At 39.2% G+C, this 22,690-nt stretch overlaps 1 protein-coding gene across 17 annotated transcripts in view; it reads left to right on the top strand.

Moving 5' to 3' along the window:
• Positions 1-287: 287 nt before the first annotated feature.
• Positions 288-22,690, top strand: part of ppip5k1a (diphosphoinositol pentakisphosphate kinase 1a) — a 36,868-nt gene continuing 14,465 nt past the window's right edge. For 12 of the 17 annotated variants that reach the window (XR_010931247.1, XM_067609197.1, XM_067608608.1 and 9 more), the window contains exons 1-24: positions 288-393; positions 6,748-7,293; positions 8,519-8,714; positions 9,289-9,379; positions 9,857-9,942; positions 10,515-10,669; positions 11,934-12,035; positions 13,136-13,297; positions 13,401-13,522; positions 13,624-13,725; positions 14,593-14,679; positions 14,774-14,849; positions 14,948-15,057; positions 15,973-16,058; positions 16,155-16,280; positions 17,693-17,814; positions 18,732-18,914; positions 19,806-19,947; positions 20,333-20,556; positions 21,088-21,215; positions 21,327-21,441; positions 21,573-21,680; positions 22,273-22,401; positions 22,503-22,643. Coding sequence is in view for 16 of the 17 variants with exons in the window: in XM_067609197.1 (XP_067465298.1) it covers positions 7,150-7,293; positions 8,519-8,714; positions 9,289-9,379; positions 9,857-9,942; positions 10,515-10,669; positions 11,934-12,035; positions 13,136-13,297; positions 13,401-13,522; positions 13,624-13,725; positions 14,593-14,679; positions 14,774-14,849; positions 14,948-15,057; positions 15,973-16,058; positions 16,155-16,280; positions 17,693-17,814; positions 18,732-18,914; positions 19,806-19,947; positions 20,333-20,556; positions 21,088-21,215; positions 21,327-21,441; positions 21,573-21,680; positions 22,273-22,401; positions 22,503-22,643 (2,937 nt within the window). In the remaining variant the exon portion in view is untranslated. The remainder of the gene's footprint in view (positions 394-6,747; positions 7,294-8,518; positions 8,715-9,288; positions 9,380-9,856; positions 9,943-10,514; positions 10,670-11,933; positions 12,036-13,135; positions 13,298-13,400; positions 13,523-13,623; positions 13,726-14,592; positions 14,680-14,773; positions 14,850-14,947; positions 15,058-15,972; positions 16,059-16,154; positions 16,281-17,692; positions 17,815-18,731; positions 18,915-19,805; positions 19,948-20,332; positions 20,557-21,087; positions 21,216-21,326; positions 21,442-21,572; positions 21,681-22,272; positions 22,402-22,502; positions 22,644-22,690) is intronic. The other 5 variants (XM_067608763.1, XM_067608112.1, XM_067608361.1 and 2 more) reach the window with 1 other exon arrangement.

Genomic DNA, 22,690 nt, shown 5'->3' on the forward strand with positions numbered 1-22,690 from the left:
AAAAACAATATTTCCCTCTGAAACGTAGTGGAATAGACCTATAATTCGAGGTAGGAAGACTACAAATAGTGAAATGTTAATTCTTTTGGGCTAAAGTTGCTCTTTTAAAATGAATTAAAAGGTAATTTAGGATATTTAGACGGATAGACGCCTCTCTAACACTAGAGGCCGCTGGCGCTCTTCTCCTCTCTATGCTCGGCAACAGACTGTGGTCGTTGCTTATTGGCTCGTGTGTTTTTTGCGTCACGCCTCCTCGAAGTCATTCTCCTTTCCCATTGGTCGGTTTATGCGTTGATCATCCGTGCGTCAAACTGAAAAACATAAGGTTAGTTTCACTGTCAAGAGTAAAAGGAAGCGGACTGATGGCAGCGACACAAACCCTCCAGCCACACTGTGAGTTCATTAATTTGTTACTCGCTGGTGACGGAAATATCATCGACATGCTCTCAGTCTTAAAGGCGTTAACATAAACAAACGCACAGACGTTTTATATTTGCTTCAAAATGCAGACAAAATGGCTCTGGAAGACTTGTTTACGTTACATTGCCGAACCAGCCGGGGGTGCTAAGCTAAGCTGAATGCTAACATTAGCTGAATGTGCTGCTAAATTTAACGGGAGCTCACCTTAATTTCGTCGCCAAATGACGTTTTGTAGAAGTAAGCCTACTGTATGTATGTATGGGCTGTCGAGAATGAGGTTCGTTTTACATGCTAATGCTACCCTTTAGTAGTGTTATTATCCAATGTACCAGCGCCTTGGTATTGCTAACATCTCTTTACAATAACGTACATTTGCACACAGCTTTAATGGACTTGATGCAGTAACGTAACGTTAGTTATTAACTAACGGTCGCAACATCCATCAGTCCCAGGTGGTTGAGTTACTTAACCTTCCTGCTAACGCTAGTTGCTGTAAGATTATTTTTTGGTTCAGGATGGGTTCACAATTTTTCAAGCCTTTCTTTAAACAACAGGTGCCCAAATGAAGTAAAAAGTCATTTTTATTTCTTGTAAATTTGTTTGGGATTTTGCACCACAAGAGTCCAATAACAGCTGGGTGCTGCATATTGCATACTCTTGTGGAAGGTTCCTGTTTTAGAATCAATCAATCAATCAAATTGCGTCTGTATGCCACCTCTCCTACAGGTCAGTACAGTTCACAGTGCTTTACAGATGACTGTCAAGACAAGACAAGACAGAACAAGTGTCAAAAGCAATTTGAGACTAATGCACATGTGATAAATCCATTAAAATAGATAAACAAAATAAAAATCCATCTATAACACCCTTATTATTCTGTCTTCGCTGTGCTTGCACATTGCATTTTCCTAATTAAAGTTGTGTTTTTATCAAATTACCACAAACACACCTTTAAGACATACTTAAAAATCTGTGACCCTACCCTTTAACATCCGGCCTTGTGCCTTAAGAATACATACAGTTAAACCTGGCAGGGCCTTTACAAAGGGAGACAGGAGCTATAACATTAGTACTTTTTCTGCAGTACATAAACTATTTTTATTAACAGTCACTGTGATAGGAAATGCACATACTGACTGCACTGAAATGCTGCCTTGGTTGCCAGGTCCAAAGCCAGGATTTTAGATTTACTGAGGTCATTAGTCCAAGCCTCCTTATTAAAAAAAAAAAAACCCAACAAAAAACTCGTTCTCTGTCCTGCTTAACATCTTGAAGGGACCCTGAATACAGTTTAGCTATTGATTTAGATTCAAAAACAGCTGAAACAATTACATGATTAAATGATTAGATCGTCAGAAAATTAATCATGAAGTATTCATAAAATCCAAAAAGTCTTTTCCAAACAAAAATGCCAAATATTCCCAAGTTCCAGCTTCTCAGTTGTGTGGATTTCTTGCTCATCTTTGTATTGTGTGATAGCAAACTGAATGTCTTTGCCTTTTGGACTGTTTTGGCAAAACAAGAAATCGATTTAAACATGAAACTAATCTGCAAATTAATTGATAATGTAAATAATTTTCTATTTATTTTATTTTTTATTTGAAGGGATTCATTTCTCCCAGAGTTCCCATAAGAATAAATAAAGGATCAGCATTTCCCCACCAGAACTTTACTTCTTGCAGTGTGCAAAAGGTTATTAGGAAGCACAGTTTGGACTCTCTATTAGTCCATACAGAGTAGAGTTCCGGTGGGGAAATGCTCGATCCTTTATGGGTCTAAAAATAGTCAAATGTGAAGACCCTTAGGCTAGAAATGATTGGTATCTGACTTTAGAAAGTAGAAAGGAGGCTATGCACATAACCACAGGCACGTGGCTTTTAGAAATCTAGATCTGGTAATAAATTAAACCCCCACACACCCTGTTCAGTCTGCAAGTTCATTCGGTCCAAACTGTCAGGTAAAAGATATTTAAAACTTTCTCCTGTCAATAAACGTCAAGTAAACGAGGCAGGGACAAAGTAGTTTTAATGAAACAAGTTCTGGTGCAGACTCAGGCTCCACTGCTCACTAGATTAAAGGTTGGAACAGATTCTGGCAGACTCCAGCTCTGCAGGAGGCAGTTGAGCCTGCCCAAGCAAGAAGTCCTGAGTCATCCGGTTCAAGGTGAGGTAGAGGTGAAGGTTTGTGAGACAAGAAACACGGAAAATGAGGAATAGGGCAAGTTTAGGAATGGAAAGAAATCCAGAACCTCAGACATGTATGATATGAAGTTAGGAGGTCAAAGGGCAATATTAATAAGAAGCTGGACTAGAGTTGAATGGTGCAAATGCAGCCTTGGCTCTGTCATATCATTGACCTTCAGTAAACTTTCACTTGCAAATTTGAGTTTGTGATCAGGCTTTACTACGAACACCTTACTAATACTTTGTCAAATCAGCCTTTAAAACCCACCATGTTGTTACAGTCCATTGGGTTGAGAAAATTTCTAAGTTTCTAGCTTTATTAAAACCCTCTAAAAACCAACAGGATTCTGTTGAAAATGCATTTTTATCAAGGTTAAAACAAGACTGTTTTTCTATGCAGATACAGGGGTTTCATCCCAAAGCTCTCATTTGTAGCATGAAATTGCAGAATGTAAACTTTACTCCGGGTCACCTGAACCCCTAAAGTCCCATAAAACATAAAACACACATGACCTCAGTGTCCTTAGTGGTAGCTGTGGTAGCCTGAGTAAGCAGGTGTAATAGAAGAGATTAACTGTTATGCTCAAGCTCTGAAACACTAATCCACTTAGGCACGGAAGGAGTTTATTTTAAATTAACTGAGTGCCAAAATGGGAGTAAGAATGAATTTCTCTACTTGTGTACCAGGCAGGAGTAAAACATTTATAAAGTAGTAAAACTTTCCAGCCACACACTTGACCTGAATGAATCCCTGTTTGCGTATTTGCACTGCTCTAAATGTATATGCATGTATTCTACTGTATGTGTGAATCTGTTTAGTAGACTAGTAACAAAAGATGAATGAATCATCACCCTTGACCAACCAGTCAACCAACATAAAAGCATTATACTTTAGTAATAATTGTGTTTAAATGGAAAGATAATTTCCTCAAAAATACATCTACTCAATATCTTTCCCCCTTTTTTTAATAGATTTTCTCAAGAACATTTAATTGGTGGAAGACAGCAGTAGGCTTTTCCTGCAGTCACACAAAGCTTTCATTGATCTGCTATTTGCTAAATGTTTTAAACAATTTTATTATCAACTAATCTGTGGATTATTTTCTTGACTAATCATCTGTAAAATGTCCAGAAACGGTGAAAAGTGCCCATCACAATTTCCCGAAGTGTAAGTTGACATTCACATTGCTTGTTTTTTCTGGTCAAGAGTCCAAAAAACTAATTTACTATCATAGAAAACAAAGAAAACATCAAATGCTCTAATTTTAGAAGCTGGATCCAGTGAATGTTTGGCCCCCCCCCAAAAAAAGACATTGCAGATTAATTTTCTCTAGATTGATTAATTGACTAATAAAGATTAAAAATGTTGCCTACATGGTTTGCTGTTATCTGTGGATCTTAGGAAGATTAAAGAGCTTTTTTTTAGGTCACAGGACCTTTTAAATAAACAACCAAATTCTTTGGAGAGAACTTGTCCTTTTTTGCAGCTTTATTTGTGTTCCCTCAGTTTGAGATCCCCAAGGCTTTGGACAGTTCTGTGTTTTGTTTATTGTCTCATGTGGACCCCTTCTAGGCTGCTTATTGCTAATAACACTGTTTTCAACTACAAACAGTCAGTTTTGACCCTTGTGCCTCACGCAAATGTCTGTCAGAAAAACTGCCATAAAATATTATATGTTAATATTTTCCACTTTCACAGAGTTAAATCTTTTAACCAACTTCAGGCCTGATCATCACTACAAAATATTCCTTCATTTTCAGAATTTTAACCCTTTAAAAGCCAGCTTACATAATGCCACTGTTTTTTATGGAAACAACACAAAAAATTAATAATTTTGTATATTCTAAATGCTAGGGGGAATTTTTTTATTTTTATTTTTTCACAGTCTGGGATATGTCAATGATTAGCAACAACATTGATTTTGATGCATACATATTTTTTGTTCAGTGTCACATTTGAAGACATCATTTAGAGGACAAAAATGTTCCCTTCATTAAAACTGACATAATAATACTATATATTTATATTATTTTCCACTTTCATTGAGTTAAATTTTTTAACCAACTTCAGTTCTGATCATCACTACAAAATATTCATTCAGTTTCAGAATTTTAACCCTTTAAATTCCAGTTTTTGAGGGAGAGAGACCTTCAGTACCATATAATTTCTATTTCTCTAGCTGCACACACCACTCTCCAACATCCATATCAACACACACGCACATCATTTTAGTTGCATACATTTGCTACATGTGCTCCGTAATACAGCAGCGCTTCCCTTGGTGAAAACCAGGAAAATAACATGTATTTGCCCCAAAGGACAAACATGAGAAAATGGCTCAGTCTGGTGGAAAATAATAAAAACTACAATTTTGAAGTCGGGGCTCTAGATTGAAAGCCTTATATAATAGAATGCATGATTTTATGCTGTATTGGCCGTGGGATCAAAAATTACAGTTTAAATGGGTTCATTTATGTCCATAAAGATCTGAGTGTCTTTATTTTGGCTACACAGTTTATTATAGATTTATTATATGAATGGAAGTTGAATCCACACCCTTGTTGAAATTTATGCTGTATACTGTAGCAGCTGTAAAACAGTAGATAAACTGTTTTGAGTGAAATGACTCCTTTCACTATCAGAATTTGGTCCATTTGGTCTGATAATATTTGGAAAGTCTAGAAGAGCCGCACGATTGAATTATTTTAGCCCCGTTCAAGTTAGCAGAGGGCTAACCGGAAATTAGCCACCCGGCTGGCAGATGTCTCTGGTGTGCAGGATGCTTTGTCCATAGAGCATGTGCAGTGTGCATTAATCTGGCCAGCGCGGGAATGTCGCCACTGACATCAGATTTAAAAACTCTGTATACTGTGAAATACAGAGAGATTTACCTGGCGGCGATAGACTTAATCAGCACTGTGTGAACCTGTTTGGCGTTTATTTATATGTAAAAGTTCTGCACTGCAGGTTTAACACAGCCAAAATAATCAAAAATTTGCAATTTAAAAAGCCAAAAATGTCCCTAGTGAGACACAAGGGCTAGAGTGACTGTGCCTGATGGTGAAGTGGTTTGTTGTTCACATGGGTGTCTTATAGCGTGCCAGAGAGTCTCCATGACTGCCTTATGTTTAGTGGTGATGGAAATGCAGATCAGAGCTTGTGCTCCTGCTGTTTCGCAGCACCAGACTGCAGCGTCAGGGCTAAATGTTCAACAGTAGAGTAAGCACTGGAGGTAATTATTGCTCAAGCACTCAACCATTTCTTTTTGAAAGTGACGGTATATCAGCCATGATTTGCGGTGCCAGACACTGTGTTTTACTGTGCAGAGGCCAAAACTACCTATATAACCTGGCATAATGGGACTGTACTGGAAAAAACAAAAACATTGCATGCTTTTTAACAAGGATAAGCACTGAAAGGATTTTATTAATTTTATATTTAATTCTGTTTATGATGGTGTATGACACAGAAACGCTTTAAAACCTCACATTCAAGAAGCTGCAACGAGCTAATTTTTTTAGCATTTTTTCTTTAAAAAATGACCATTATTTGATTATAAAAATTGCTGCCAATTAATTTTGTGTCGATCAATTAATTGACTAATTTCCTTTTTGAGAAATTATTGGGTGGAATAAGAATACATACACATTTTTTATTTAATTGTTTGTTGCCTAATATTTTACACACAACTCACATTAACTGAACAAATTGAACAGTATATACAGGAAATATAACATTTTAATAAAATCCCAAGAAAACCATAGAGTAACATTTGTTGAGTTGACAATAATTCTGCATATTTCTGGACCTTTGTTGCAGTTGACGAACATTATCCAAAATAAAAGCAGTTTTCTAGTTTACGTAAAATATCGTATAAGGTGTTTCAATTCACAGAAAATTTTCCTGCTTATGTGTGACTTTTACATTAACATTAGATGCTAATGTTAGATATATTTGATTTATTTTCTTTCCACGTGAAAACAAACATCCATGAGGGGTGTATGTTTTATAATATATCCTTGAGCGCAGTGAGACTGTAACTGTGATTAGTGGGCACCCAAATGAATAATACTCAACACTATGATGCATGTTGCATATGAAACAACTGCAAAAATAATATCCAATGTTTCGTTTCTCTTGCAGGACTGTCAGTCTTATATACAAATGGAGGAAAGGACTGTCACCAGATAATTGGAGCTGTAGCCTCCAGGTTGATGAAGACTCTGGAGAAACCAAAGCCAGACATATGAGATGGGAATTTACTAAATGAAGAATGAGAAACTTGAGCAAAGACGTCGTTACAGAGGACTGACCAACACCGTCGTTTCTCACATAACCTTTTACGTTTGAGTCCCGCTCATTCAGTGTTGTTCTGCTCCTCTGCCTTCATCCACACCTTCGTCTTCAAGCTCTGCTGTCCAGCCCAGGCAGAGTGGACCCGTCCCTCTCCCCAGGCCTCGTGCCCTTCCATCGGCGGCCCGCTCCGGCGGTGTGTTGGTGTACGATGGCGCGGTGGGACGCTGAGGGCTGCCGCGGGGGACTGTGATGTCAGAGCCCAACAGCCCGGGCGAGAGCCGGCGTGGCGCTCCCAGATTCTTCGTGGGCTGCGAGGACGATGAGAGCGAGGTCCTGGAGGATAGCATGAGGACAGACATGGAGCTGTATGAGGACGACGAAGACACAGACTCGGTGGGAGACTTCTGTCAAACCACATAATCTTTTTTTACTATAATCTGTTCCTTTCCTGAGCTATCTGTGCTGGCTACAAAAGCAGCAGATCATCTGTGAAAATCACAGATGAGTCATCAGCAGATGGCTTTCAGGGTGCTTTCACACCGATTCTTAAGAGTTTTAAAATGATTTGTTTTGGCTGGAGTGAAGCCAGTCGATGCGGACTAAACTACTGGATTGAGAGTGCTTGAAAAAGTGGGTCTCGATCCACTACCAGGCCGACTCTGGAGCAGCGTAGTTGTAGCGTGAAAGCAAAACAGACAAACAGCAGGATTGTATGATAGTAGATTTGTGATTTTATCATTACAATTAAATCTGCTGCTCGTTACTGTGAAGTAAACTGTGTCATAAACAATATGTAAAGGCAATGTATATATTGTAACGATGGTATGCACATAGTTACCACCTCCCAGGGTAATATTATGGTAAAATACATTTCTTTTTATCCATTATATTTATTAGTTTATTTGTCAGGGACGATGCAAACAACATTGTCACAGGTTAAAATAACATGAAACAGATGTGTTGCATATAGGATTTCTAGCTAAGGCTAATTTGTGACCCCTGTCCCCCTGTTTAGGCTTTTTCTACTTAAAAATAGTCCTAACATATCATTACCAGAAATACATTTAGTTAAATAGAGCTCATAATAAATAGTGACATTCTCATTTGTCCAGTTCCTCCCTGGATGTCACTGTTCATAAAATAACGTCGGAGTTACAGTCTTGAGCGATGACGCTCATTAATTTCTTTGTGAGCTCTTGTGTCACAATGTTCAGTAAAAAGTCTGCATAACTTTTTCAATCAATTTGATTTCCCCACCAAAACTGACTCGGTCGTTTGTAAAATGTTGGTGTGACCGCTACGCAGACCAGAACTAAAAAGGAAGGAAATAACTTTATTATGACTGGTTCCAACCGAACCACAGGTGTGAAAGTGCCCTAAATTAACACTCAGCACCCTTGACAGCCATAGTAGGTCTTCATCTTTTCTATTTTCTACTTTCATAAAGTAGCAGACACTACAGCCATCTCTCTCTGTTGATATGTGTAGCTATTTCTATGCACAGTCAGTTCTTTGCTATGAGATTTTTTGGGAGATTTGCGGGACAAAGCCGCCATTGTATTTCTCGTGCCCTTCAACGGTTCACTACAACATCGCTCTCTTTCTCCTCCTCATCCAGCCCCCGGAGCAACAGATCATGGTGGGGATCTGCTGCATGATGAAGAAGTCCAAGTCCAAGCCGATGACCCAGATCCTGGAGAGGCTGTGCAGGTTTGAGTACATCACCGTGGTCATCTTCCCAGAGGACGTCATCCTCAACGAGCCCGTGGACAAATGGCCTCTGTGTGACTGCCTCATCTCCTTCCACTCCAAGGGTACGACTGTCTTTGACACACACAAACAAAGATAGACAGAGTAGTGATCACCTGCACTGAGAAGATAAACAGGTTTTCTCTATTCACCCTAAAGGGCCTATATTCAACTAGACGACTCTATAGGGTTTCTAAACATGCATTTTTTTGTGTTTTCATGCATTGAGTGATCACATGGGCTCCTTATCAGCTGTTCAACCATTTACACATTAAACACAGTGTCTGTCTTGTAACACAATGTCAGCATTATGTTTTTAGTCTGATACACAGAGAATCCGCAGGTCCGGAAAATTCTGTTCAAAAGCTTTCAGTTTCCTCAACAAAAAAAGCCTCATAGAAGATTTTAAAAAGTCTTAAATTCAATTTACAAATAACGATGAGATTATGAAACAAGTATGTGTGTTTAAAAATATCTTAAAATGTCTTAAATTCAACTTGGTGAACCTTGAACAGAGTCATTCTGTGCCATGTGAGTGTCCCAACAATGTTTCAGTATTTTTTTGAATCTTGTAAAATCTGTAACTTTTAACAGGATGTTTTCTATAATTATTGAATAAATTCTTTGCATATCAACCAGGATTCCCGCTGGATAAGGCAGTGAGCTATGCCAAACTGAGAAACCCTCTGCTCCTCAATGACCTGAACATGCAGTACTACATACAGGACAGGTAAATCCACATAGCTCCAAGTCCCCTTCCTCCTCTTAAAAAATGTGTTTTTTGTCATTTTGGATGTTTGAGCTTCACTGTGCATAATATATGTCCAGAGACTGACACTAGAAGGCCATTTCTCACATTCATCCGCTGCTTTTGCACTCAGCTCAAGTTGCAGTTTTAACACGTGCGCCTACCTACGAGCGTGATTTGTGACATCACAACTAGCTGGGAGCCATTGTGCAGTATGCAGCTCACACAAACGTGATGTGGAAACGTGACGCCTCCAGTGCACAAACACTGAGAATGGACTTTGAAGTGAAGCAGGAGACATATTGTGTCCAGCAGTTAAACCTTTGACATGAAAAACGTTTGCATATTCATAGATTAGGAATTTTTCAATGATTAAAACATGTCTATATATTTCCAGTATTGGTTGAAAGACAACAACGATCATAGTTTTTTAATTAACATTTGTTCATGTTTTTCCAGGAGGGAGGTGTACCGCATCCTGCAGGAGGAAGGGATAGATCTACCACGCTATGCTGTGCTGAACCGTGACCCAGATAAACCAGATGGTCAGTCTGCTATTGATAATCAATATATCTTTTTTTTTTTTACTTTGCAGTTACAGCAAATGGGAGTAAAGACAATACAAAGTTAACTACATTCCCTCCACCTCTTGATTTCATTCTGGAAGATTTCTTTTTTTTTTCCTCCTCAAGAAAAATCTGTCAGAAAAACAGCCCCCCCAGCCCCTGTTCATGCAGCATCCTGAGGCCGTTAATTTTAAGACTGCATTGGTTTTATTTCAGCTTGAGGATAAATATAGTATCAAATGTGAAGCAGTTGCAAGTGTCCCATACTTGAGTGCTGTGATATGTTGTGTCTGGCATTTAAATCCTGTTTTTACACAGTGACGTAGAGGCAGTCCCTGAACCGATGAGCGATCAGTTATGTCTAGTGCCTTTCCTTGACAGTAACGACTGTTTTTAACAACAACCGATGAACGTCACATGGTTCAGAGCGCAGAGCTGCTCCACAGGGGGGCTCAGGAATAAAACACCGATGGGGCGAGCAACATCTGTGTGTATTATGAGGGTAGTGAAATGGGACTTACATCTGCTTTGTATGTGTGTGTATCTCTCAGAGTGCAACCTGGTGGAAGGAGAGGACCACGTGGAGGTGAACGGAGAAATATTCCAGAAGCCTTTCGTTGAGAAGCCCGTCTGTGCCGAGGACCACAACGTCTACATCTACTACCCCACGTCTGCTGGTGGTGGCAGCCAGCGCCTCTTCAGAAAGGTCCTTCATTTCATGCTTAAGTCATAAATTATAACCTTTTAATGCTACTAGTGGGATGAAACTGACAAGTAATTACAAAAAAAAATCACCAAATTTGTGACCATCCTGTAACCGTCCTGTCAACACCAGTGTGACCATCATACAGGGTATCTGCAGGTCTTGAAAAGTCTTAAAAAGCATTGAATTCACTTTACTAAAAAAATGCACGAGGAGGTTTAGTTTACAAAGGTCTTTCATATAGTTTTTCTTGTCTGCGGTAGACAACAGTGTCATCACAGGCCATCAGAACCATCCTGACTAGACCTGCAGCAAACTAAGCTAATGCTAGCTACAGTAGCAAGGAAGCTCATCCACTCATAATAGACAAGTGTCAGTTTTAACTAAAACTTAAATCAACTAATTAATTATTGTGTAATTAGTTAATCCAGCCATCATTTACTGCCACCTAGAGGGGCCCAGGTCACATTAATTGATTTTTTTTTTACTAAGAATTATTGTTATATACAGCTGGAAAGTACTGCAAAAATCTGATATAAATGTCTAAAATAAATAAATAATTTTAGGCCATATTCTCCCCTTTGGTTTCCTTTTCTTTGGCCAGTGTGTCTGTAAAAAAAAAAAAAAGTATTAAATTGCTTTCTTTGTGGTGTTGAAAAGGTCTTAATTTAATTATGTAAATGCTGCAGAAAGCTTGGTTATCCTAACACTTGTACATGTAGCAGGAACAAACTGATGTGTTTCACAGACTGTGAGTTGGACTTCCACACCACTGAAACTTTTCCCTGTAATTGTAGTGCTTTGGACTCGTCGTTTGGCTTCGGTCTGATTTGGCTTTTAGACTCTAGCCACCCCTCACCTCCATCCAAGTGCACTTGTGCGCCTGAAGTAACAGCACTCGTGTTATATTTGGAAAAGCGTTACAGGCCCCGGGGCTGGTCTTGACATTTTGAATGTACACCCCTGCTTTTATCTGTTAAGTAATAATGGCAACTGTTAATCAAGTGAACAGAGTAGAACACAACAGGTATTAATCTGCACCACTTAGTAGCCTCTCATAAAACACTTGAAACAGTACATGAGTCTTTTGCTCTGCCAGAGACGGATCATTATCATAAATCAGTTGCCAAACATGGAGCTGCAGCCCTTTTTGTTCTGATAGTGATGGATCTTAAAGAGACTGTGCACAGAGAGCAGCTGAACTAATGGCTTTGTCATTTCACAGTACTTTTTTTTACTCACTCAACTCACTCTGTGACTTGTGTAGATCGGGAGCCGGAGCAGCGTGTACTCACCGGAGAGCAGCGTGAGGAAGACTGGCTCTTACATCTATGAAGAGTTCATGCCAACAGATGGCACTGACGTGAAGGTAGAGTATCCGGTGATTACTGGCAGCAACGAACCGTGAACCGTCCACCAGCAAGCAGCTGGTTAAAACGTCTCCCTGAAGTATTTATTGTAAAAAAACTACCCTTTAAAACACAGACATGATCTGTGGGCTGATAGAATCCTTAAAAAATGTGTTAAAGGGATAGTTCGCATTTTTCAGAGTGGGGTTATATGGATGGTATAGATGGCAGTCCGCATCCCCCCAGGTAGGAGAAGCAGGCAGAAGCTAAACAATGTACTGCTGTGGACGGGGCCAGCAGCAAAACATATTTTAACCACTTAAAAAAATCCAATATCAGAATATTTTCACTGCTTTACCTTTACCTTTCCTTTGGCACTACATTTTCTCAACCGTAGCACCTTCATATTCCTACGCATGCAGCAGCACACTTTATGTCGCAACAGCACTTTCTGACCGAAAGAGCTGCTGTGTAATACAGTATGCAGCATGAAATTATTCTAAAAATATAGCGTACACTTAAACTGTTTTGTTTTGTTTTTTCTTTTTTTTTTACATTATGCTGCCGGCCTCGTCCACAGCGGTACATTACTTAGCTTCTGTGCCGCCATCTACTGCGAGTGATACACTGACTATGGATAAGTACCTCATACAACCCCGCTTCTTCAAGTTCAGTCATGAAAACAGTGTTAGCAACAAGCTAGCATTAGCAACACTAGATAAATATCCCTCCTTTGAAACAGCAGCTGAAACATCCACCTTCTAGATGGCAAAAGTTGTCAGTATTTTATATACAAACAAACGCTCCCTCTTAAAAGTGCAATGTGATTGGTTAGTCTTAATGTCACTCCTGATTGTGGTTTCCTTGTTTTTATATTGGCAAGACTGTCCAATCACAGAGCTCCCCTGTTTTTTTACCCAGTAACTGATCATTCCAATAAAGATTAATTGTAGAGTTGATTTTAATCTTAGGCCCAAAAACTAATTCATGTTTTTTTTAGTGTCATATTACTTTTTTGTGCTGTGGAACAATAATAATTCCAGTCAGTTCATTACTTTAAAATTTAAAATAATGACTGAGAGGATGTCTGTTGGTTTTGGGTGTTTCCTGTCCCCTTCAGGTGTACACTGTGGGGCCGGACTACGCTCACGCTGAGGCCCGAAAGTCTCCCGCTTTGGACGGGAAGGTGGAGAGAGACAGCGAGGGCAAGGAGGTCCGTTACCCGGTCATGCTCTCAGCCATGGAGAAACTGGTGGCGCGTAAAGTCTGTCTAGCGTTCAAGGTAAACAAAGAGAATGATATTGATGCCGTCTGGTTTGTTGTACTTAAACTTCCTTCTTACATCGCTGATTTTCTGCTTGTCGCATCTCAAAACATTTTTGCAGCAAACGGTGTGCGGCTTCGACCTTCTCCGAGCCAACGGACACTCCTACGTGTGTGACGTCAACGGTTTCAGTTTTGTGAAGAACTCGATGAAGTACTACGACGACTGTGCCAAGATCCTCGGGTACCGTTGTTTTTTTTATTTATCTGTCGTTCATGCTGGACGTCGGTTGTTTCTCATTCAGATCTGTGGATTGAATTTGTGTCTCTTCGTGACTCTTGTAGGAACATCGTGATGCGAGAGCTGGCTCCTCAGTTTCAGATTCCCTGGTCCATCCCTACTGAGGCAGAAGATATCCCCATCGTTCCCACCACGTCAGGGACCATGTGAGTCATAACACCAGAAAAACCAGTTTAGCAATATGTTTGCAGTGGAGATGTGTTCAGTGTACTTCAAATTAATTTGGATGGTGCCTAAGTTATCATCATGTGTATTATTATATTATAATTTACCTACCTACATATATATATATATATATATATGTTTTCCTTTTGTACAGCACTTTGGTCAGCTGAGGCTGTGTTTAAATGTGCTCTAGAAATAAACTTTACTTACTTTGAGTTCATCAGCTACACCTGGATTGAAAACTGAGACAATACTATGACTGTATGTAATTTAAATAACAATGAACAGTATTAATAAGCAGACTTGAAGTTACCTGATGTATAGAAACACTGCAGACATAAATATTAAGTTGTGTTCATAAATGGTTTTCTAATTGTTTTATAAAATTGCTGTTGGTCAGACAGACACAATCACACATTTCTCAGGTTATGAAATGTATCTTAAATGTTTAAACCCATTCACATCTGCTAAAGCTGGGTGGTTGCCGCGGTAACTGATACACATTTGAGACTTCAGGTGCTTGAGTTGTAAATTAGAACCCACCTCTCAAAGTTTGAGCTGCTGTTTAACTTCAAACTTTACACAAAGAGTCTGACCTGTGTGTGAGCTTTTGGTTAATATTGTTCTTGCAGTCTTGCATCTTATTTGTGTCGTTCTACTTCATTAGAAGGGCTTCAAATATTTTTTTTATCATCCTCTTACAAGAGTTTAGAAAGGAACAACGTAACCACATGACTATTAGTAAATGTTTGTAGTTGTAAGATTTTATCAACACAAGTTAAACCACATAGTGTTCATTTTCGAGTCTCATTGATGAGATTGATGAGACTTACATGTGCACTTTTCAGGATGGAGCTACGCTGTGTCATCGCCGTCATCCGCCATGGAGACAGAACGCCCAAACAGAAGATGAAGATGGAAGTTCGCAACCCCATGTAGGTTATCTCTTCTTTACAACTTTACCTCTGTGACTGATTTTTAAATATTAAAACTTTTGATTAATTTGAAGTTTGTTGTTAATTCATCCAGGTTCTTTGATCTATTTGAAAAATACGGAGGATACAAAACTGGGAAATTAAAGCTGAAGAAACCAAAACAACTGCAGGTAACAAAGATCGTATACGTTTTAAACTTGTAATATTTAACGCTCATATGTCCCAGCCTGTGTGTGGTGAACATCTGTATCGTCTCTAACGGCAACAGGAGGTGCTGGACATCACAAGGCAGTTGTTAGCAGAACTAGGACAGCACAACGACTGCGAAATAGAGGAGAAGAAATCCAAACTGGAGCAGCTGAAGACTGTCCTGGAAATGTAAGCGATAAATGAACCGGGCCACTTCTGTAACCACCAGTCCCCCCCCCGATCTCATATCCATCATTTTCTGGGTCATTTCAGCAAATTGTCTCGAACCACGACAGGCAGCGGAAAAAAATACAGATTTCTGACGTAGACCGGTCGTTAAGAAAAGCTTGAAACCTTGCATTAACCCAAAGTTCACCTAAATATACCGTCAGAACCAGGAAGTGATTTTGGTATTTTTGTGTTAAATGATATGAACAACCTCACTAAGTAAACTTTTAGAAGGTCAGTTTCCCAGACGCGGTCGGGACAGAGTTTCCCAACTTTGCTTTTGGCTTCCTCTCTCTCTCTCTCTCTCTGCTCTCTGTGCTTATGACACATGAGTCACTATCTGCCATACGGAGCTGAATAAACAGTCTGTACACAGAGAGAAGAAGCCCATTGTCTCTCAGACCTTTTTACATGTCTGCAAATTGTAACAGCAAATAGTTTTCTGACCTTCACACATATCGGCATGATAACGTAGAGACACTAATGCTATTTCAGAGAATATAAAACATGAACTGGACATTTCTCACCTGTTTCAACTGGAGCAACTAATGATTATTTTCATTATCAATTAATCTATTATTTTCTAGATTGATCATTTGGTCTGTAAAATGTCAGAAAATGGTAAAAAAAATGGCTTTTATAACTTGCCAGAGTCCAACACCCAAATATATTCAGTTTGTTATCATGTATGATAAGGAAAAGCAGCAAAGTTGAGAGCAAATTTTTGCTTGTATAATGACAATGATTAATTTTTCAATTTATTAATCAGCTAATTAACCAGCTCTAGTTTCTACATTAGTAACACCACATTATTAGTAGTCTGTTAGCTTTGGCTTTTAATGATCCCAGATGTGTTATGTTTCCTACTGATTAAAGGTACGGCCACTTCTCGGGGATCAACAGAAAAGTGCAACTAACCTACCTGCCCCATGGGCAGCCCAAAACCTCGAGTGAGGAAGAAGGTAGGAAGGAATCAGTCTCTCAACATGCGTATACTGGTGTTGGTATATAAACACTGGAGCGACTGTTGATTGTTTTCCTCTGGATTGTGTTTGCAGATACGCGTAAGGAAGGTCCGTCTCTGCTTCTGGTGCTGAAGTGGGGAGGAGAGCTGACTCCTGCTGGCAGAGTGCAGGCTGAGGAGCTTGGAAGGGCCTTTCGCTGTATGTACCCCGGAGGACAAGGTGAGACACACACACACAGCAGGGTTTCTAGACTCAAACCACGTCCGTCCTGTTGTATTTAATGTTTGTCAGAAATTTATAATCGGTGTTTGTTGGGGAGATGTTATAACAGTTCAGTTAAAGCATCAGATATATGGAAACATATCAGAATGCTAAAGCGTATACAGAAACAAACCACCATCACTCATGTTGTTTGACAGTAAATTAATCTGTAACTAATTTGATAACTAATAAATCGTTTTGAGTTATTTTTTTAAAGAAAGAATATCTAAATTCTGGTGTGTCGGCTTCTCTATTATGAGGTTTTACTGCTGTTTTATATCACTGTAAATCTGAACTGTCAGTCAGACAAAACAAGACGTCATTGTGGACTCTTGGAAACTGGAATGGACATTTTTAAAATCGGCTAAATGATTAATCAATAATGAAAATAATCGTTAATCGCTGCCCTACTAAGAGGCTGAGTTGGAGTTGCTTATGTGCCACCACACTGAGCTGCCTCTGATCCATATAAGGTCAGAACAAGAGGCGGGAAGAGGTTCATGAAAAGTGGGTCAAAAGACCATTATCCCTCTGTTCTGTATCTATAAGACACAGTGGAAGATCCTCAGAAAGAGAATATTGTATAAATAGTTTATTATTATGTACAGTCTCCATAAACAATGATGCTTAAGCAACAATCTAATATGTAGATCCTGTTATTAGTTTTATTCATATAATTAAACTGTTTCTGTTATGTCAAATTCCAAAAAATAGTTTGTACTTTAAAGCTGTTCTGCCTGCAAATAATCTCTCTTCTTTTTCCTCTGCTGTTCTCATTACTTCCTTACATAACTCTGCTGTAAACAAGATAATCTGGGTTAACGCGGCGAGGTGCTTCCAGGACAGTGTTTGTGCTCGTATCACAGATCAAAGACGTGACTCTAACCAAAGGAAATGAGATACAGCAGTGACAAAGAAGCAAAGAAAGGTGGAACACATAAAGGTTGTTTAGGATCTTTAGAATATGAGATGTTAGGACATGAGACGTAAACAAAGAAAAAAACTGGACGAGGAAAGCGACACTCTTCAATAAGGAAGAGAAAACAAATCATAAGATATTTTAGCCCAGTTGCAGATGGACATGTGGGACACAGTTAGTGTGTCTTAAGTCACACATGAGCTTGTTTTTTAGTTGGTATGAATTCCTCTGCCCGTCACAAAAAAACGCCTTCCTGCTGGCGTTTCATTGTCACTCAGTTAAAGTCAGAATTCATCCTGGCAGAGATCCAGAGTGTCTTTTAAACCAGCATGGGCAGTATATATATATATATATATATGTATATGTATATATATATATATATATATATATATATATATATATGTGTGTACAATCACAAATGCTGTTGTTTTGTCTCTGTGTGTCCTTGTAGGAGACTATGCTGGATTTCCAGGCTGCGGGTTGCTACGGTTACACAGCACCTACAGACATGACCTGAAGATATACGCGTCTGACGAAGGCAGGGTGCAGATGACGGCCGCAGCTTTCGCAAAGGTAATAATTATTGTTATTGTATTTATTGGGACAATGTACAGTTTTAAACATATAAATGTTAACATTTGATGTACTCTACCAGAGTTAGCTTTAAAGCTATTTTTTAATCTACAGTCCGTTACAAATAAAACATATAACAGCACAATAACAAACAGTACAAAGCAAAAAACACACACATACAAAATACAAAGCTACACACAATAACACATCACATACACGCACAATGTCAACTAGAAATGAATAATGTAAGCAGCGTCCAGAGAGTAGGGTCTTATATTTTTATTTTCTTGTTATTTATTTGCTTTGTATCACAATTAAAACATTTGATTCAACCTACAGCCGGTTAATTAAAGTGTTTTACTTGATTATAAAGCAATTAAAATTCTCTTCCATGTAGAAGGTGATGCTTTTTACATTTACAGAAATATCTACACCTGTTGGTTTTGATTTAATAGAAAAACTGTAGTTAAAACAAGCAGGAATCTACATTTTGTTTGAACAGAAAGAAAAGAGCGCCACCTGTAGACTTAAATGACACTAAAAGACACATTTTCAGGAGAAAGCAGCCTTCTCTGAGCCAAAACTGATCTTTTAGCCTTTTAGAGATAAACAGCAGCTTTACATGTAAGGGAGTCCTGACTGATATGTAATAACTGTAACTGTGACAATAACCTTTTACTGTATTATTTTATAACAGTTGTTTGATATATTTACACTGTGTAGATCACTGTCATGTCAGGAACATATTGTCATATCAAAATACTTTCCACACTGCTGATCTAAATGATCTCTGCACTGTTGTAAAAACACAGGAATGCATCACTATCACTTTACATCAAATATGTTGCCAAAACAAATCACAGACTACACTTCATTTGGTTTGTTTTGTGTGTCCGTGTGTGTGTGTGTGTGAGCAGGGCTTGCTGGCTCTGGAGGGTGAGCTGACCCCCATCCTGGTGCAGATGGTGAAGAGCGCCAACATGAACGGCCTGCTGGACAACGACAGCGACTCGCTGAGCAGCTGCCAGCACCGCGTCAAGGCCCGACTCCACGAGATTCTGCAGAAGGACAGGGACTTCACCGACGAAGACTACGACAGGGTGATTAGCTTAGTCGTCTGTTCCGAGAGGGAAGGAGGAGGGAAACGACGTTGAGAAACAAAGCTGTAAATCAGTAGACGGTGGTTTTGACACAGGAAGCACATGTGATGTCATGCATCATGTGTCGTGACCTGTTTTTGTTTTTTAAAGTCTGGTTGCAGCATCTGGATCAGCTGCAGTAAAAGTATAATAATTTACAGATTAACTGCAGTTTAGTGATCAGTCTGTAGCTCATGAGGAGGGATGGATTGAGATTTAGTTTGTGGTTAAAGATGTTAAATCTTTGCAAGGAACAAGTTCTTGGGACAGACAATACTGAACCAGAACATAGAGGATTAAAAACTTATTCCTCATGATTTACATTTGTGGTTTAAATGAGAAATTCACTCATCCCTAAATGCATAAGTTGAGCTGCTTACAGGCCAACAAGTTCTGTTTTGTGGTTATCATTAGCCGTGTACACGTTTTTATGCATCTTCAAAATCTAAAACCACTTACAGCCACTCCTCCCAAACTGTAGAAGTAGGTTTTTTTTTTGACAAATGTTTCCCACAGTAGTTGTTAGACCGGGAGGATGATATGTAGAGACATATTAACCTGTCTGTCTACCTAATCGCCAGACGATATCTCCTTTGATCATGCACAGGATTACTAACTGCTTGTAATGAAAGCAGAAAGGATTACATTTCATGTGCTGTTTGCAGATTAATTATTAAATCAAATTACAAAGTCGCACACACGTAGCGGCCTTTTGAAGTCTTTGTGCTGTGAAAATAGTCAGAATTAATTTGTTCTGTGTTCTTTTTAATTGGCTTTTTAATGAAAGTGCTGTGGGGTTTTTCTCTTGTGTGTGTGTGTGTGTGTGTGTGTGTGTGTGTGTGTGTGTGACAGTTGGCCCCAACCTGTAGCGCCTCTTTGGTGAATTCAATGAAGATAGTCCAGAACCCAGTGGCCACATGCGACCAGGTCTACGCCCTCATTCAGAGCCTCACCTCCCAGATCCGCAAAAGAATGGAGGACCCCAAGTCAGCTGGTGAGCCGAATCCCTTCATCAGCCGTCGGATGATTTCAACGTTTCCTTTTTATTATCAAAAGTCTTTTTATTATCACTGGTGGTATATAACTATGAGAATAGTTTTGGTTTAATTTGGCAAAGTGTAGAGATAATCCGGCTCAGACATTTCTGTTTCCAGCCAATACGATGGAGATGAACAGAATTTGTAGCACTCAAAATATTGAAAAATGACATTTGAGAAAGTCAGCAACATATTTTACTGGCAACAGTTTTAATTTAATCACATTTCTATCAAAATCCAAATCAAATGCATCTTTGATTTATCATTAATGGGGTGGAAAACCTCAATATAGTGTCTTAGGATATTCTCACAGTCTTCCTCGTCTTCGTCTGTCCTCCTCAGACCTGCAGCTGTACCACAGCGAGACACTGGAGCTGATGCTGCAGCGCTGGTCCAAACTGGAGAGAGACTTCCGCATGAAGAACGGCCGCTACGACATCAGTAAAATACCCGACATTTACGACTGCGTGAAGTACGATGTCATCCACAACGCCACTCTGGGTCTGGAGGACACGCTGGAGCTGTTCAGACTGTCTCACGCTCTGGCCGACATCGTCATCCCACAGGTGAGAGAGAGGAGGAGGAAAGGACACGAGTTACATCTGGACTACTGCAAAGAACTATATTCTTGACCTGTTTGAGTTTAAAGATATGTTTAGAGAACAAGAAGGAATGCACAGTTGCGAAATTTGGCAGGTAATTAAGAAATGTTGTGATTTACTCACTTTTAATTCTGCACAAAAGCGAGTTTGGTCACTGAATGTTTCATATTTAAAGGAGAAAAATCAGAAACAGATTAAAATGTAATAACAATGCTGAAGCAAGAGTGTGTTTTTGTGTTTTCATCATTCACAGTTAAAGGCCTGGAAATAAAATATATATATATATATTTTTAAATGTTTTGTCAACTATTTAACTTCATTTTCCATGATTAATTAATGCATGTTTTTGTTGTGTTTTTAACATTAGAAAATCTAAATCTTTACTTTAGCATCATCGTAATTAAGACTCATTTGAGAGCAGTGAGCTGCTGTTATTGGTATTATCAGTTCAGCAGTTAAATAGCTGTTTGAGCAAAACTTTATTTGTTTTTACAGGAATACGGAATAAATAAAGTTGAAAAATTGGACATTGCCTACGCCTACTGCCTCCCGTTGGTCAGAAAGATCCAGCTGGACCTGCAGAGGACCCACGAGGACGAGTCTGTCAACAAACTTCACCCTCTGTGAGTCTGAGATGAAATATATATAAAAGGCTGTTTATATAGAAAGACATGAAAAGTTTTAGACTGACAGAATATTTTGAAGCATCTAACACAGTTTATTTTTATTTGCAGGTATTCTCGTGGAGTGATGTCTCCCGGCCGCCACGTCAGGACACGTTTATATTTCACCAGCGAGAGTCACGTCCACTCTCTGCTCAGCATTTTCCGTTACGGAGGTTTGCTTGATGTAAGCAGTCAAACCTTAATATAACCATTCATAGTTCAACGGGACTATTAATGTTTTTATTATATTTCTAATGATGAATGCTTCTCATAGAGGGAGGTTAACGTTGAAACTGCTGTGTTTGTCTGCAACAGGAAGAGAAAGACCAGCAGTGGAAGCGAGCCATGGATTACCTCAGTGCTGTCTCTGAACTCAACTACATGACTCAGATTGTCATCATGCTGTATGAAGACAACAATAAGGTAATGTTTTGTTTTTTGTGTGTTTAATTTTCTGTTAGTATGTGAAGCTTCTGTTGCACATGGTGTCTGGGACATTGTATCATCTAGGTTGTGTGTAAAGTGTAACATAAGTGGAGGTTTTGTTCCTCAGTGTGTTAATAAAGCTGTGATTGAAGTGTTGAATGAGTTAAACTTGAAGAGAATATAAAAGTTTCATCTTTGCTTGTAGGTAATTGAGGTTTTGAAGCTTTGACAGATTAAATCTTGTTAAATTTTCTATAGTGCCTTGTTAAGCTGTATCTCTTTTTATCAATATGTATATTTTACAACAAACAATTTAACAATTTTTAAGATGTTTTTTGGATATATTTTGCAGGAATGTGACTGTTTTATGTGATTCTTTCAGGTACTTTTAAATGTATGTGATTTTGATTATTTATCAGGTCCGATAATGATATTTTGGGAGCTAAAATCCAGTGTGCAGACGCTCTACTTTTTCCTCCTCGTTGTATCATGATGTCTAGGGACAGCGGCTCAGGTGGATCTTGTGTTTGTGATGTTGAAGTTACTTTGCAAGTGTGATGACAAGTATCTGCCTTGTTCCCCCTTGAAGGATCTCACCTCGGAGGAACGGTTCCACGTAGAGCTTCACTTCAGCCCAGGGGTCAAAGGCGTTGAGGAGGAGGAGAACGCACCGACCGGTTTTGGCTTCAGGCCGGCTTCTGCAGAGGTAGCACGACAGGTAGAATCACATTCAAACGTTTTCACAGTGTGTTATTGTTCTGCAGATGGCAGCATGCGTCCTCTATTTTTTTTTTTTTTTTTTTCTCTCTGCTCATTCAGAACGGGCAGAAACAAACCGACCCCGGCAGCCTGGAGGACCTCTCACGGGATGAAACGGACCGCGCTGTGCCACTGTCTGAGCCAATCACCATTCAGAGGAGGTCCCCACTCATACGCAATCATAAGACTGGATCCATGGAGGTGAGACGCAAAGACTGATGCACCTAATCAAGGAAAACAGCAGACAC

Source organism: Thunnus thynnus, chromosome 1, assembly GCF_963924715.1.
Source record: "Thunnus thynnus chromosome 1, fThuThy2.1, whole genome shotgun sequence".
NCBI classification, from domain to species: Eukaryota; Metazoa; Chordata; class Actinopteri; order Scombriformes; family Scombridae; genus Thunnus; species Thunnus thynnus.